This window comes from Cicer arietinum, chromosome 6, assembly GCF_000331145.2.
Source record: "Cicer arietinum cultivar CDC Frontier isolate Library 1 chromosome 6, Cicar.CDCFrontier_v2.0, whole genome shotgun sequence".
Taxonomy (NCBI): domain Eukaryota; kingdom Viridiplantae; phylum Streptophyta; class Magnoliopsida; order Fabales; family Fabaceae; genus Cicer; species Cicer arietinum.
In genome coordinates this window covers 25,763,580-25,778,261 of record NC_021165.2, presented here as the reverse complement: position 1 = coordinate 25,778,261, position 14,682 = coordinate 25,763,580, and the positions used below count along the sequence as shown (strand labels likewise).

Genomic DNA, 14,682 nt, shown 5'->3' with positions numbered 1-14,682 from the left:
CCGACATGTACTTTTAAATTATGATTTGTTCTAGAAATATGATTGAGTAATTTATGTGATTTTTTTAAGTTGTGTTTTTTAATTAATTTGTAGAACTAAATCAGCTCATTGGAGATTGAAAAACATGTTGCAAACTAGTAATGGAGATTTGTGTAAAAGTTGCAATGTTGTGATATGATGTTGAAGAATTAAATGTGTAGCATCAAAACGTCTTTTCAGAAAACCATTATCGATGTTGAGCACATGTATAATTCATCATTTTATCAAAGTTGTATTCAGGAAATGTTTAAAACAATTTGATAAATAATTAAAGAGGGTAAAGATTGTAGGTATTGAAAAAACCAAATGTGGTTGCTCAATCAGAACAACTCATGAGTTACCTTGTGCTTGTGAGTTGACAAATTTGTAGATATCTGGTACTCTCATCTCTTTATATAACATTCTTCTTTTTTGAAGAAAATTAAGTATGGAACATGAATTGGAGCATGAAGAATCTTTATCACAATATGACTTTTTAGAAGAGTGGAAGGCAATGAAAGCATATATGAAGACACACGATATTGTTGGTCAAAGGATTTTCAGGACAAAGGTGCGTGAAATTGTACTTCTATAAACAACAACAATGCGTCCAACACCTAATAAAGTGAAAACCAAGGGAGCTACTAAAAAGAGGAAATAATTTGATGCTTCTTGGGATCCTTCATATTGGGAGTATGTTGATGTCTCTCACGGATCTCCAAAGCAACCATCTTAGCATTCTACAAAGCAACCATCTAATAAACATTTTCCTACTTTTATTCATTGGTGTATCGTTGACATAGTAAATATTGTGCTTGATGAAAATTGTGGTTATCGCACGGTTATAGCATTATTAGGTTGGATTGAAGAATTTTGACTTTTAGTTCGAAGACATTTAGACAAAGAGGTCAATCTACATCAGAATCTTTATTCTAATGTTTTCCATGACAACGTTGAAATAATGCATAACTCATTGAAGATTTCTAGTTTGATATCTCAAGAAAAAGAAAAGTGGATGACTATAACAGAGTTGAGTTATGTGATGGCGACATGATATAATGTTGTTCTTGTGTCATAATTTGAATATGACATTCTTTCCGCTAAATAAACCATCATCAAATGATGTTTCTCTTAATTCTTTAATATCAATTGGATTTATCAATGAAAGTCATTGGGTACATGTATAATTAATGATTGCTAGCATTGTTTAATAGTAAACTAATGTTTAATATTTTCTTTTCTTGTTCAGATAAAATTGAAGTTTGGTTGTTCTTTGCCACCTACCTCACATAAATGGAGAGAATTTTATAGTGATGGTGCAAAGACATGGGAAATAGCTTATGCAGAACGTCTCAAGCATTGAGAACACATAGATCCAACATTCATCAAATTATCTTGTATTTCATTAAATAAAGATTAATATATATGTGTGAAGTTTTCAAACAATTGTATTTCATCAAATGAATCTTAAGTTGTATGTGTGAAGCTTTGTTGCCTCTTTTTTGAGATCGAGTTAAAGTTGAACTTTTAATCATTTACTTGTATAATAGAATTTCAATATTGATGTTTGAAAATTTATATTAGAATTGAGTTTCATAATACAAAATATATTTATCATACATAACACAATCTACTAATGGTCTTTCGGTAACATGCAGAGTAACTCACTTAATATCATATGAACTTTACCATCTAGATTTACCATTTGTATGGCCCTCTATAAAAGCCTAAATGCTCTATGATCTTGTGCTGAAGATGGACCAGCTTGTGCAGAAAATAATGGAACATGTGAATCAACATGTGGAGTAGTAGGTGGGCTAACAGGTGGACTATCAGGGAGTCCTCAGATACCTCACTAGGAAATGTCACTAGAGGCAATAGACTCTGAATTGTTATTATACATGCTTTCATAGTATTTTGCCACTCTAAATCTAAATTGGTTGGCACTAGAGGAACGTCACATTGACTGCACTAAATGCAACCAAATTATCAAAGACATCGCTCCGGTAGATATGAGACTGAAACTACACCCAATGAAGGTAGTCGGAGAACATCGATGTTGCTTCAAAAGGATGATGAGCTCAGTCATCTTGTATGATGTAAACAATACATCTACAAGCAAAATAGCACAAAGTCTCCGTTGATACGTTAGCAACCCACCTTCAACAACGTGTTTTGCAACGGGCTCTTGGAATATGCACATGAACCATTTCACTATCGCACCGCTTACAAATGTTAGGAAAGTGCTTGTAAATCCAACACTGCACCAAAAATAAAAGACAATTAGTAAATTAAAATGCAACTTAATAAATTAATACCACAACTAAATATGAGTCATATACCTGTAATAGGGTTCTATACCCTCTCAACTGCGTAGTGTCGTGAACAACTTCATCTCTCAGGTTGTCATACCAATGCAGTGGTACCCCATGCATAGTCCTTATAACGCTCTAAATCAATGAACAAAATAATATATTTAACCTGCACACAAGTGTGAGTCTTGTCGGCGAAAATACTGCTGCCAACCAAGTGTAAGCGGTAAGTTCTAGCAGCACACTCAAAAATGTTAGTTTGAATGAAAAATTTATATAAATCATGCAACCATTGCAGTCTATATTGTGCATATTTATTAAAATTTATCTTAGCAGCTGTTTTCTCCAAGGTTGTTCTCAACAGCTCATGTGCAACAATCACTACATTATTAGTTTTCATATTTATTGGTGCATCAAAGAACTTAACATATGGAGAAACGTCAAGAAGAGTCGTGACATCGTCCAGTGTGATTGTCATCTCTCCAAATGACATATGAACCAAACTGGTCTCTCTATGTCACCTTTCAATAAAGACATATGAGATCAATGTTTATATAGGAGATCAACGTCGGTCATCATCAAATAAGCTGAAGATAGATGAATCAATTTGGATTGTTGAATCTAATGTTGTACAATATCTGGTACATGTACTTCAACAAACTTCTTCAGTTTCAAGCCATGTGTGATCATCTTCAACGAACCACAGTCCTATGAGTAATTAAAAATCATAATAATAAAAATGTACTAAATTTCATTACAATAAATATAATATATAATTTTTCTTAATTAAAAAATTAATTAATTAAAATATACTTCTCCTTCCGATGTCCTTTGAGCCACATGATTGTGTCAATACCGGTCCTCTAGGAAATATGAGCTGTTGAATCTGCTCTCCCAAGTTCCGCTCCTCGCATTCCTCGTAGTTCATCTATCCAGTCTCCTGAATATTCTGTTCAGACTTATGAGCATCCTCGTCAAGGTCACGAGACATAAAACTACGTCTACGATGATGATGATGAGGTGGATGGTTAAGCTCATTCATTTGTCGATATGATGCGGTTGATAGAACTCTATCACCTATGTTGCTGACGATAGTACAAATAATTTCTCTATTCACGTATCTGGTTCTAGGCACTATAAAATTAAATTATCATATCAATAATTAAAAAAATTGAAATTTTCAAATTTTTTGAATCTTTTAAAACTTTCGAATGTTTAAAAAATGTAAGTTTCGAAAATTTTAATTTTTCAAAGTTTCAAAGGTTTAAAAATCAGGTTTTGAAAACTTTCAAATTTTTGAAATTTAAAAAGTATGAAAGTTTGGTGTTTTTCTATTTCGGAGGTTTCAATTTGATCGAAAGTTTTGAAATTTCTTGAATTTTTTTTATTTTGAAAGTATGTATTATTTGAAAGTTTTAAAAAATTGAAACAAACTTATTTATTTGTTTTAAAAGTTTTGAAAGTTTAAAAAATGTAGAAATTTTGCCAACGTTTCAAAGTGTGCGTGAATAATGATTTTTTTAAAACTTTTATATATAATAAAAAAATAAGATAAAATAGTCTTTTTATATATCTTTGAGACGATGAAAGGTACATGTGGGGGGTCGAGTGGTAGCGCCAAGTAGAATCATCTAAGTAGTGGTCTTAAACAAAGAAAAATAAATAATACATATCTCATAGATATGGCCTAAAGCATACATTTTAGCATATATGTGATGCATGTTCACTACTACCAAAAACACATTATTAGATGCATACTATATGAATATTTAAAAAATATATTTGTTTAATTAATTGAGAAGTGTGAAGTAATATAAAAAATTGAGCCACGTTCATTTAAAGATCCAAAATAGGTGAGAAAAGTGTAAGTGTTCTTAGAGCTAGGGGTGGACAAGATTTCGCCACCACCTGAAAACGGCATAAAACGACGAAGACAATTATTTAGATGAATAGAAACGGGTTGTTACTTTGTTTAAAGTGAAAAATGATTCTGTGGGAGTTCAATTGGGTAGATTCGGGTGCTAAAAAACTCACCGCTAGTAACAGTAATTGTCCAAATAGAATAACTTATAATAAAGAAGATGAAGATATATTAGAAGTTTATATATATATTAGGTGAAGACTATATGTTGTTTTAATTTATAAAAATACTTACTTTTTAAAAGAAAAATAATACTACCAAATATTCAATAATCACATCTTGTCTTCTTCCTTCTTGTACACTTGATTGTAGAGCAACCATTGACTATAGAGATCGTCGCATCAGATAAGAAAAAGGTCAAAATTGACTACTATAAAAAGAGTACAAACCGTATCAACCGATCTATCGAAACTATCACCTGACCAAACCGCGCTCCGCTGAAACGACACTAAAAATGGACGAAAATGGGCTGCATTTTATACTCATCACTTTTATTTCAGTTGGCAACTTTCGATCAAGAACTGCCCAAAATCATTCGTTGTCCATCCCTACTTAGAGCAATAGTTAGTGTTTGTCTATATTATTAATATTAATTGTTATTATACTTTTGTCTAAAAAAAATATTATTATTATGTTAAAGAATGACCATTATTATTTTCTATTTAATTTTCATACAATTAAATATTTTAAATAATTGATACATCATAATCAATTATATATAATTTTGACAATAATTATTATAAAAATTAAATATTGTTATGGTTTTAATAGATGTGATTGATTGGAGAGTAATTTTTCTTTAGAGTGACATTGTATTTAAATTTTAAACTAATTTTATTTTTATTTTATATAAAAAGAGAGGCAAATAGTGGTGAGTTTTTGAGCGGCAAATAGCGGTCTGGCATTGAGGTAATTGAGTGGCACGTGTGAAAGTCAATCCCGTTGTCGCCACCACCGATAGTTCCAAACAGACAACTCCAGTTTTCCATTTTCCATTGTCTTCAGAGTTCAGTGTTCTTCTATTTAATTATCATCATCACAATCACAATAGAGAAAAAGAGAAGTTGAAAGGGGCGTTACCTGAGATCACAATCAATCAATCAATCATGTTGCGGAGACTTATCTCTTCACAATTACTCAAAACCCTAACAACTTCTTCTTCTTCTTCTCTCCGATCTCCTTCTCCCGCCGTCGCTGTTTCTTTACACTCCCTCCGTTTCTCTACTCAATCCGGTACTCTCTCTCTCTCTACACTTCGTTTCTCAATGGCTGTTTCTTAATTTTGATTATTATTGTTTCACACTGTGCTTCCTTTCTTTTTGCAGATGACAGTAGTGCTATCAAAAAGAAGGTTGAGGATGTAGTGCCAATTGCTACTGGTCACGAGCGCGAGGAGATTCAGGCTCAACTTGAGGTCTCTCTCTCTCTCTTAATGCTTTCTAGGGCAAAATTTGAGAATTCTCTTTTTCTTTTTTTTTTCCCCTATAAAAATAATTTAACTTATTGTGTGTTCTTAGGAAGCTTGTAATTCAATAGTGAAGAAATACCTCTTCATTGAAGTGTTGTTCTTTTTATAGGTTGAGAACTTTGTTGTATAGTTAGATAGAGCTTATGAAGTATTGACATGTACATTGATACCGATAATATTTTGAGAAAATAATAATTTGAGAAAATAGAAGTTTTTTTTTTTTTGTCACAACCAATGTTTTTGAAATAATATGCTGAGGGTGGGGATCAAACCCTAACCTCTTTTATCAGTCCACTCCTTAACTCTCCCACCTCAGCCATCGAGTCAAGTGTCAACCTTATATCCCCTTTTGAGAAAATAAAAGTGATTGAGGGTTTGTTTGATTGACTTATTATTGTTTATCTACTAGCATGAACATTTGTTAAATTGTTTGGGAGAGCTTATATGTCTATAAATTGTTTTCAATTTATTTTCATAAGTTATCTTGGATAGTTTATGAAAACATCTTGTTGTTTATATAAAAATAGTTTGACTTTATTTTATTTTATAGAAATAGGTTATATAACACGTATTTGATAAACATTTATACTATAAAGTGTTTGATTTAAGTTGTTTATCTAAACAGTCTGAATGTAATCAATTGTGTCACTGTTATGTTGATGGCAGACACCAGACACCAGACACGACTTTAATCTGAAGTTTCGTGCTACATAAATACACTGCTTTTTGCATTTGAATTTTGTTTTTGTTTTTATTTTTGACATGTCTGTTTGTTTTTGTTAGGGTAGGGATATTCTTGAAATTGACCATCCTGAAGGTCCTTTCGGCACTAAGGTTAGTGTTATTTCTTATCTTTTCAACTTTTAATTATGGTAATGTGTAATTTCTTTTATGTTCTTTCAGAGGAAAACGAACGATATGTTTGGATGGAGGGGTTTGGAGTTTTTTTAAGGGAGCGATTAGTTGATATTTTGGTGTGTATATATATATATATATGAGATTTTAGAAAAATCAAAAGAATAATATTATATGATCATATAACATTTCATTCAATCAATCTTAGTTTATTTTTAGAAGCATTTTATAGCCTCCCTTCCAAACTCTCAAACAGAGATATGGAGGATTTTGTAATATGAGATAAATAAACCCTCCATTCAAATTGGGGGACTATCCTCTCTTTTCCTTCCTCCTTCCTTTCCAATCCTTCCTTAGAACTATTTTTCTTTAAATGCATTTTTGATTGAATCAACGATGTTCTTTATATTATTTCGAGAACAATGAGAAGTGCTACCAATACTCTTTTGACACTTTCTTTTCAACACTATTTCTATTATTTGTTTAAATTTTTGTGGGTTCCACATAAATTCATGGAACCCACGTAAATTTCAGTCAATAGTAATGAAGAGAGTGTTGGTAGCACTCTTTTATTTTTATCGCATCTCCTGTTCTGGTTTTGTCCATATGCAATAGTAGATTTATTTTTTCTTTTGAAAGTAAGGAAAACTTGTAATGTGTTTTTTCCTGTAATAATTCCTGGTTAATATCTTATTTTCTATGTAACTAGAGTGAGATGGTTGTAATTGCTGCTGGCATTTGAAGCTACTTATCTGAAAATGTTAAGATGTTGTGAACTGATGGATGGAAGTCTCGAGTGTTAAAGACAGAGAGAGTGTTTTGATAAATCTGGTATATATGTTCGGGATATAATTACAAGGCAACATATGATGAATAGAACTGTATTATGGAGTAAGCAGATTTGTTTATTAGTGGAGGAAGATATACAAATTGTTACAATTCAAATATGATAACTGTCAATAACTTTAACAACTTCTAGGAATTAGAGAGTTTAGTCTCTCCTAACCCACCCTTAACCAAACAAAACCCCTCCCATCTCTTCCCTTCCTATTCTCTATATTTAGAAGTTACATGGCAGTTAGAAAACAACACAACAACAGTTACATTAATGACAGTTACTTCTATGTTTCTGCTGCTTAAAGTGCAGCATACATATTGGAGGCCAGTACCTTCAAAAGCTACTGATATAAACAATTTTGTTCACTAGATGATAATCCTTGGTTTTCACAAGATTTTAGTTTCTACATTATTTGTCCCTTTATTTTTAGTCTCCATTATTTTTCTTGCAATATTTGTCCCTTTAATTTCAGTCATCTGGGTTTTGGTTCTTACCCTTAAATTAGTGGTTTCTTTATTTTTCACTTGTCTGGATTTTAGCTCCTGTAGTTTCTATTGGTGAGGTTTTGATCGCAATTGTCCATTAAAAGTTGGTCCATGTAATTTTCCTGCATTGAGGTATTGGTCCTCCCTAAATTGAAATTTCAAAATGTTAACGTATTTATAAGATAAATATGCCTATTTATGTTTTATTATATATATATGCTCCAGCATACTAAATAGCAGCTAGGAAGCCTAAAAGCAATGATGCGTGTATTTCATCATTTATATTTTGAGTCCAATGATTCTTCCTAAATTCAGTTAGCTACTTTTGAACAACCGTTAACTGTTGAGTCACTAACACAGTTGCTGATTTGCTTGCTTGAATTGATGGAACCTAAGTATCCAACAAAATGTAAGTTAATAAGGGAAATGAAATGATACTGTGATAAATACATATGTACATCAGTTTTGAATTAGGGATAACATTATGATCCTCCTAAGAAGCAATTCCCAGCCAACGTAAAGTTGTCCCTACAAAATGTAACACAGCTTGACGATTTTTATATGGTAATGGTGGTAAATTGTCAGTCTATGCGTCAAACTGTCATTTATTAACTCACCATGTGTGGTTGTGAAATATCAAGAATAAGCATTAGGCTGGAAAACCAACCATGGGGCACCTGCCTCTCACAAGAAGGATCCAATGCCTTTATGCCGTGTCATTGGCTTTGAGATTGTCTAAACTTAATTGTCTACCTTACCAAAATAGCATACCTTTGCTTCTTAACATTTTCCATTTTTGTTTTTCACTTGTCGAAAAGAGCTATATTCTTATCGTAGTATTTATGTTTCTCTCTCTCTCTCCAAATGGTTCATTCAGATTTACATTGCCGTAATATTAGTAGATAATGGTTTTGAATATGTTTCATGTATCTACTTTAATTGTTTGTTTTGATTCATAGGACGAACCTGCTGTTGTTAAATCTTACTATGGTAAAAGGATAGTTGGATGCCCAGGTGGTGAAGGCGGTGAGTTCCAGAGTATTCTTTGTTTCTCTTAATGTATTCTTGGCTTCTTGCGTACAAATTTCTTCTGGAGGTGATGAAAAACGGTAGAATTTTGGTTATGGTGTTGTGGAGGTGAACAACTTGTTTTGATTGCAGAGGATGAGCACGATGTTGTCTGGTTTTGGCTGGAGAAAGATAAACCTCACGAATGTCCCGTGTGTGCACAGTATTTTGTGGTAAGTTGATAATGGGATTTAGTAAGTCTTTACTGTTATTCCAGTATTTTTTGGTAAGTTTAGTTTATATTTTAGAATCATTTAGTATATCTTGTACTGTTACTAAGGTGTGGAGTTGAAAGCCAAGATATGCATGTAGGTAACTGAAAATTTCATACTTTGTGCTTGCATGTGCACACACTAGTTGTCAAGGACTTTTGCTTGGTATTGGTCTCACAGAATACAGCTTCTATATGATGTTTTTTCTTCCTTTGGCTTTAAATGTTTCCAAATGTTGATCTTGATGCCCTGATTAGAATTAAGTATGATTATATGGTTAGTTTAAATGTTTTCTGTAGGATAATTTCTAATTTTTCAAGGCATGTTTAATTAGTTAATGTGGAAGTTAGAGCCTTTCAAACAATGTTTTACCTCAGTCACTATTCAGAGCACATATATTGGTTTAAGTTCTCTTGAATCTGTGTTTCAACCTCATGAAAACAATGAAAAGTCAAACAGCAAAGATTATCTTGGACCAAATCATTATATTTTATTTCCAAACTGTTCAACAAGTTCCCAAATCATCAATTACATCCTATAGAGTAGTTCAAAACTACCAGAAGTTGAGTTTAATTGTTTTTGCTCATCAATGCTTGAATGCATCTGGGAACTGGTGGCTGGTTTGGAAACACCATACAGTGTATGCCTACGTTTAAATATTTTGTTGCAAGTTTTTATTGAAATGGCTGCAAACGAATTATGACAGTGAGAGTGCATAGGTTTGTTTAAACTTTTGTATATGCCCAGCTTTTTCATGAATGAATTATGACAGTACAAACTTTAATTGAATTCTGATAAATTATTTCGAACATTATTTGATATTAATCAACTGGCTATTTACAAAATGATGCTAACTATAAACTCTCCTTATTTTCGGAACAGCTCGAAGTGGTAGGACCTGGTGGATCACCTTATGGACACGATGATCATCATCACTAATTGCTCCTTCAAATTTTCTTGTAGAATAAACTCTGGAAAGATGGAGACATTGTTTCGCATACACTGTGGCCTTTCCAAATCCTGAGGCCTATGTTTGGTTTTGATGTTACTTCCTGTGGTGTTGCAACTTTTGACATGGAAAGTTTTTGTGATTATTTTGAAACAGGATGCTCATTTGCCTGAATCATCAATTCTGTCAAATTATGTTCGCATGTCATAACTAAACAACTTAAAGCTGTTTAAATTTAAAAAAACCTAAACCGAGTTAGAGCACCTAAATTATGGTTGTGTTTAGAGCTGTTAATTATTTGACAGCCTCTTAATTATTGGTGCTTCTCAAAAAAAAACTCTCAACACTAAAAGTCCTCCAAAATTTTGTGGGTCTATAGGTCTATTTTTTCAAAAAAGAAAATTGATTTTTTTTTTTAAAGTTTGACAATTTTTTTAAATTTTTTCACCAATAAAAAGTTTTTGATTTTTTTTTTGATAAAATATGAGTTATAATTTTTTTTATTCGAGAAAAAAATTTTATTTTTTTATTTTATTTTTCTTATAATTTTTTGAGAAAAAAAAGTAATTTTTAATTATTTTTGAATAAAATAAAATTTAAAGTTTAAAAAAAAAATCTCAAAATTAATAAAATATTAAGAGTTTATAAGTCTCTTTGAGATCCCTTTCTTAAGTCTATGAAAAAGTTATTAAAGGTTTTAAAGGAGCTTTGGAGTTGGAGATTTTTTTTTACAGTTGTGTTTTTATAAATTGCTTTCTGAGTGAAATGAAAAAGTTATTAAAAATATTTGGAAATTTATTTAATAGGATAAGTTAAATGGCAAGAAGGATTTCTCATCATTAATTCCAATAGTTTGGTCAGTGGTAAAACGACACTTGTTGAATCTGATAGGTTACGAGTTTGATCTCAACTACTGTCATTGGAGAGAGAAAAATGTAATTTTTATAAAGATTTAATAAGTTGTAAGGTTTTCTTTATTTTAAATTGGGGTCATTCCTTAATCGAAAATTTTCTTTATAAAAAAAGAAAAATTGCCGTTCAAAGTCACCATCATTTTATGTAGTCTAGTGTGTTTTAAAAAAAAATAAGATTCTCGTTTTTTTATTTGACTTCACTATGAATCACTTTACCTCTTTGCATTATGATAAAACACCTTAACATGCTAAAAAAAATTTAAACACCTTAGCATAGATGAAAGGCAAATTTAACTCATAAATAAAAGCATTTTTTATTTTATCATGTGGAAATGTGTAGGTTGCGAAAATTTAACTAAGATTTTCGACTCAAGTCGACAAAGACTTTCATCTTAACCTTATGGTTGTTCATTTTGAGGCCAAGCACAACCTCCTGACTAAAGCATAATATTTTTGGAATGTTGTCTTAACTTTGTTTTTTTTTTGCATAGTTTACTGGTAATTTTTCACAAAAAACAAGATCAAATAGTTGGATTTCTATACAATTGCCAGTGGTATATTACCATTTACCACGTGATGTATTGAAGCGTATTGGGCAAGGAAAAAAAAATGTCAATACTGTACAATAAAATGGTGTTAATACAAAATCAGTCAATGCTAAATTTGTCCTTGAAATTGTATGAAAATATCCACTTATTGTTCACTTTATCATTATTCTAAAAAGGCTCGTTCTTCATGAATTTAGTACTAAGTGAATGCCTTCAAAGATACATCTGATAACAAATCTTGACATATTTTGCAATTTAAAAGATCATTTTGAAATTGATAATAGGAGGAATACATTGATACAATGCTACAATTTCAGTAACCAACTTTGAGTATTTACTATTGAGCAATTATTTTGCAGCCTGACAACCAAGTAAGTTTACATAAATTTAGTGCACTTTACAGTTTAATAACTTGCCAAAAGACATCAACACCTTTGAGTCTTGAAATTGAACAGCACATGGTGCAAAAAGTTGCATGGTTCATACAGATCAAGCTTTGGATTCACTCCATTCTTGCAATGTTGGGGTTGAAACTCCAATATTTTTCATGTCAAACACATTGGCTGAAACCACCACCCAAATGTTGGTCATCATTAAAATCTCATAATAAACTTTGATCATAAAATTATTCTTAAAAAAAAAAAAAATTACCTGCTTTGATCTCGAGTATCGGAACATAGCCGCAAAGAAATGGATTAAAAGAATTGCAGTGCAACCATGTAAATTCAGGAAGGAGAAAACTATGATACACTTGTATTGTCCAAAACTCCACAAACATGTCAACACTTATGATAATATTACACTCCTCTCATACAAAATAACGAACTGAATTGTAAAACAAAGGGATATATATGTTTTTTTTGTTACTAACGAAGGTCGGTCCAGTTCATAATGATTAACTCATTCTCTCGCAAATGTGGTTTGAATCCTGTCGATGATATGAGGATTTAGTTCCTGGGTAATATGTAAGTATCTCTATAAAATTTTGATGCAATCATTCATGATCAATACATTCCATATTTATAATGTAACACTCAAATTTCAAAAGTGGTGCTAACTAAATTACGCATCTATAAAGTCAATAGAATTTGGATTGGACCTAACTAAATCTACAAAAACTAACGTATAAGGTGCAAAATACCTCCTACCACTATTCAAGCCATTTCACTATCTAATGTAGGACTCTTAACACGCTTCCTCACACCTAGAGAATAGAACTATACATCTGGAGCATGACCCAAGTGGCCCAGTAATATGTGGCTCAACAAATTTATAATTGACTCTAATATCATATAAGAATGTAAGTTATACCTTACTTAGCCTTACAAAACTGACTTATAAGAGTAGAGACGACCTCCCACTTCCTCACTTATAATCACTGTTCATGTCATATCACTATCCCATTTGAGACAATAATATCAACACTTTTTAATCTCTAAATTTCTAATAATAGTACAACTTATACAATGGCTAAATTCTAGTGATATGCCAACAGTGAGTCTTTTTTAGATGATCGTCCAAATAAAGTTCTGGCAAATTGCAAGACTCAAGAAATTGATAATACATACCAAGATGAATATCAGGTGTGGCTGCTGCTGTGGCATCAACAAGAACAGTTACAGGTTGATAGTCCAATGCTACAGCATCAAAGACAGTTTGCCGGATACAGTTTGGAGTTTGAACACCTACAAATAAAGCTACACTAAGTGTACGTTCGGTTCTGCGGTAATATAAATTGATTTTGTAAAATTGATTCAAGCTAAAAGTGATCAGTTGAATGTAAGACGATTTATAATTGGATATATTTGGGTAAAAGTTAGTTAGAACGAAAAAGTTTGAGGCAAAAAATCAATTCTAGAGACAAAAGTTCCAAATTCAATTTAAGTTAGAATCATTGCTTAAGGCACAATCAATTCTACTCGAGGACATACAAACATGCCCAAATCAATTGTATACCTATAAAATCAATTTTTCCTTGTCCAAAAGTGATATCAAACATACACTAAGTGTGTGTAGTTTTTCGATTACTAAATTGGTTTTAGTTAAAAGTTAGTTAAATTTAAAGTGATTTATGTTTAGATATATTCGAGTAAAACAATAAATTTCAATTGAAAAATCACATTTGAAGTCAAAAGCTACAAATCCTAGTTTCAAGTTAGAATCAATTATGCAGGCAAAATTGATTCTACTCAATAGCACTCAAACATGACAAAATCAATTCCACGCCTCCAAAATCGATTTTGCCTCGTCCAAAAGTGAAATCGAGAGCATACATTAAGTGAATACATAAACAAAAAATTGCAAGCTCGCATTATGCATTAGAAATGTTTACTCACCAGTGATCACCAGACTATTGATTCCTGCTCCTTGAAGGAATGAATGTAGGTGTGTAGAAAAGAATGCACTAAATCTTGTCTTCACAAGTTTATAATCCCCTTCTCTAATGACCAACCCTTCAACTAACTCTGCACCTTCATTTCCTTTAGAGGTTGGACCAACTTTCGCTGACGTATATAGATGTCGGCGAAAGAGTTCAACATCTCTTCCTAAAGGATCGTGTTCTCGTACTACCTGTAACATTTTGAGAGAGATATAATTCAAAGATTACAGAACTATTTTCTTGAATATCTACCTATCAAGAGGTTGAGCGACTACAAGAATACAAGTAGTTCTTTCATTCCTTCATTTCGAAGGCTAAAATTGGGAAAAATGTTGGGTATGGATCATGGTTTACTGATAAGTATGCAGGTCGCTAGAGGGTAATCTTGTAAACTGAACTTAGTATTTTAACAAAAATTGAAATCTATAACATTAAGCTTGAAATAATAAAAACGTACTACAATTGCTCTATAGTCAGAGACATAAACACAATTGGTCAAACTCTGTAATCATTTTCTATATTCTTTATTAGTGTTATTCATATCTGTTTTCTTTTGAACTAAGGTTGTTGTTCTCACAAAAACATCAAGGATTAAAACGGTGGTATACCCTAAAACAAATAAAGGAAGGGATTGAAGAATTATTACCCAAACTATGAGAATCCCACGCTGTCTAGCAACTTCCACAGCCTTAATCACGTTTGGGACAATCTCTT

General features: G+C 31.8%; 2 protein-coding genes across 2 annotated transcripts in view; one reads left to right on the top strand and one right to left on the bottom strand.

Moving 5' to 3' along the window:
- Positions 1-5,126: 5,126 nt before the first annotated feature.
- LOC101502054 (cytochrome c oxidase subunit 5b-2, mitochondrial-like) lies at positions 5,127-10,303 on the top strand. The gene is made up of 6 exons (XM_004506834.4): positions 5,127-5,484; positions 5,577-5,665; positions 6,503-6,553; positions 8,857-8,923; positions 9,059-9,138; positions 10,060-10,303. The coding sequence occupies exons 1-6, from the start codon at positions 5,358-5,360 to the stop codon at positions 10,114-10,116; spliced, it is 471 nt and encodes a 156-aa protein (XP_004506891.1). The 5' UTR covers positions 5,127-5,357; the 3' UTR covers positions 10,117-10,303.
- Positions 10,304-11,834: 1,531 nt separating this feature from the next.
- Positions 11,835-14,682, bottom strand: part of LOC101502382 (probable inactive nicotinamidase At3g16190) — a 3,459-nt gene continuing 611 nt past the window's right edge. Inside the window, 5 exon segments of the mRNA XM_073369475.1 lie at positions 11,835-12,100; positions 12,102-12,151; positions 13,157-13,273; positions 13,925-14,159; positions 14,615-14,682. The exon segment at positions 14,615-14,682 is cut by the window's right edge and continues 1 nt beyond it. Coding sequence (XP_073225576.1) covers positions 12,014-12,100; positions 12,102-12,151; positions 13,157-13,273; positions 13,925-14,159; positions 14,615-14,682 — 557 coding nt within the window. The 3' untranslated portion in view covers positions 11,835-12,013.

Bases quoted from the DNA above. Each gene is read 5' to 3' on its own strand.
- LOC101502054 (XM_004506834.4), top strand. From the start codon at position 5,358: ATGTTGCGGAGACTTATCTCTTCACAATTACTCAAAACCCTAACAACT. The intron at 5,485-5,576 runs GTACTCTCTCTC...TTCTTTTTGCAG, and splicing joins CCGTTTCTCTACTCAATCCG to ATGACAGTAGTGCTATCAAA. The intron at 8,924-9,058 runs GTGAGTTCCAGA...TTTTGATTGCAG, and splicing joins ATGCCCAGGTGGTGAAGGCG to AGGATGAGCACGATGTTGTC.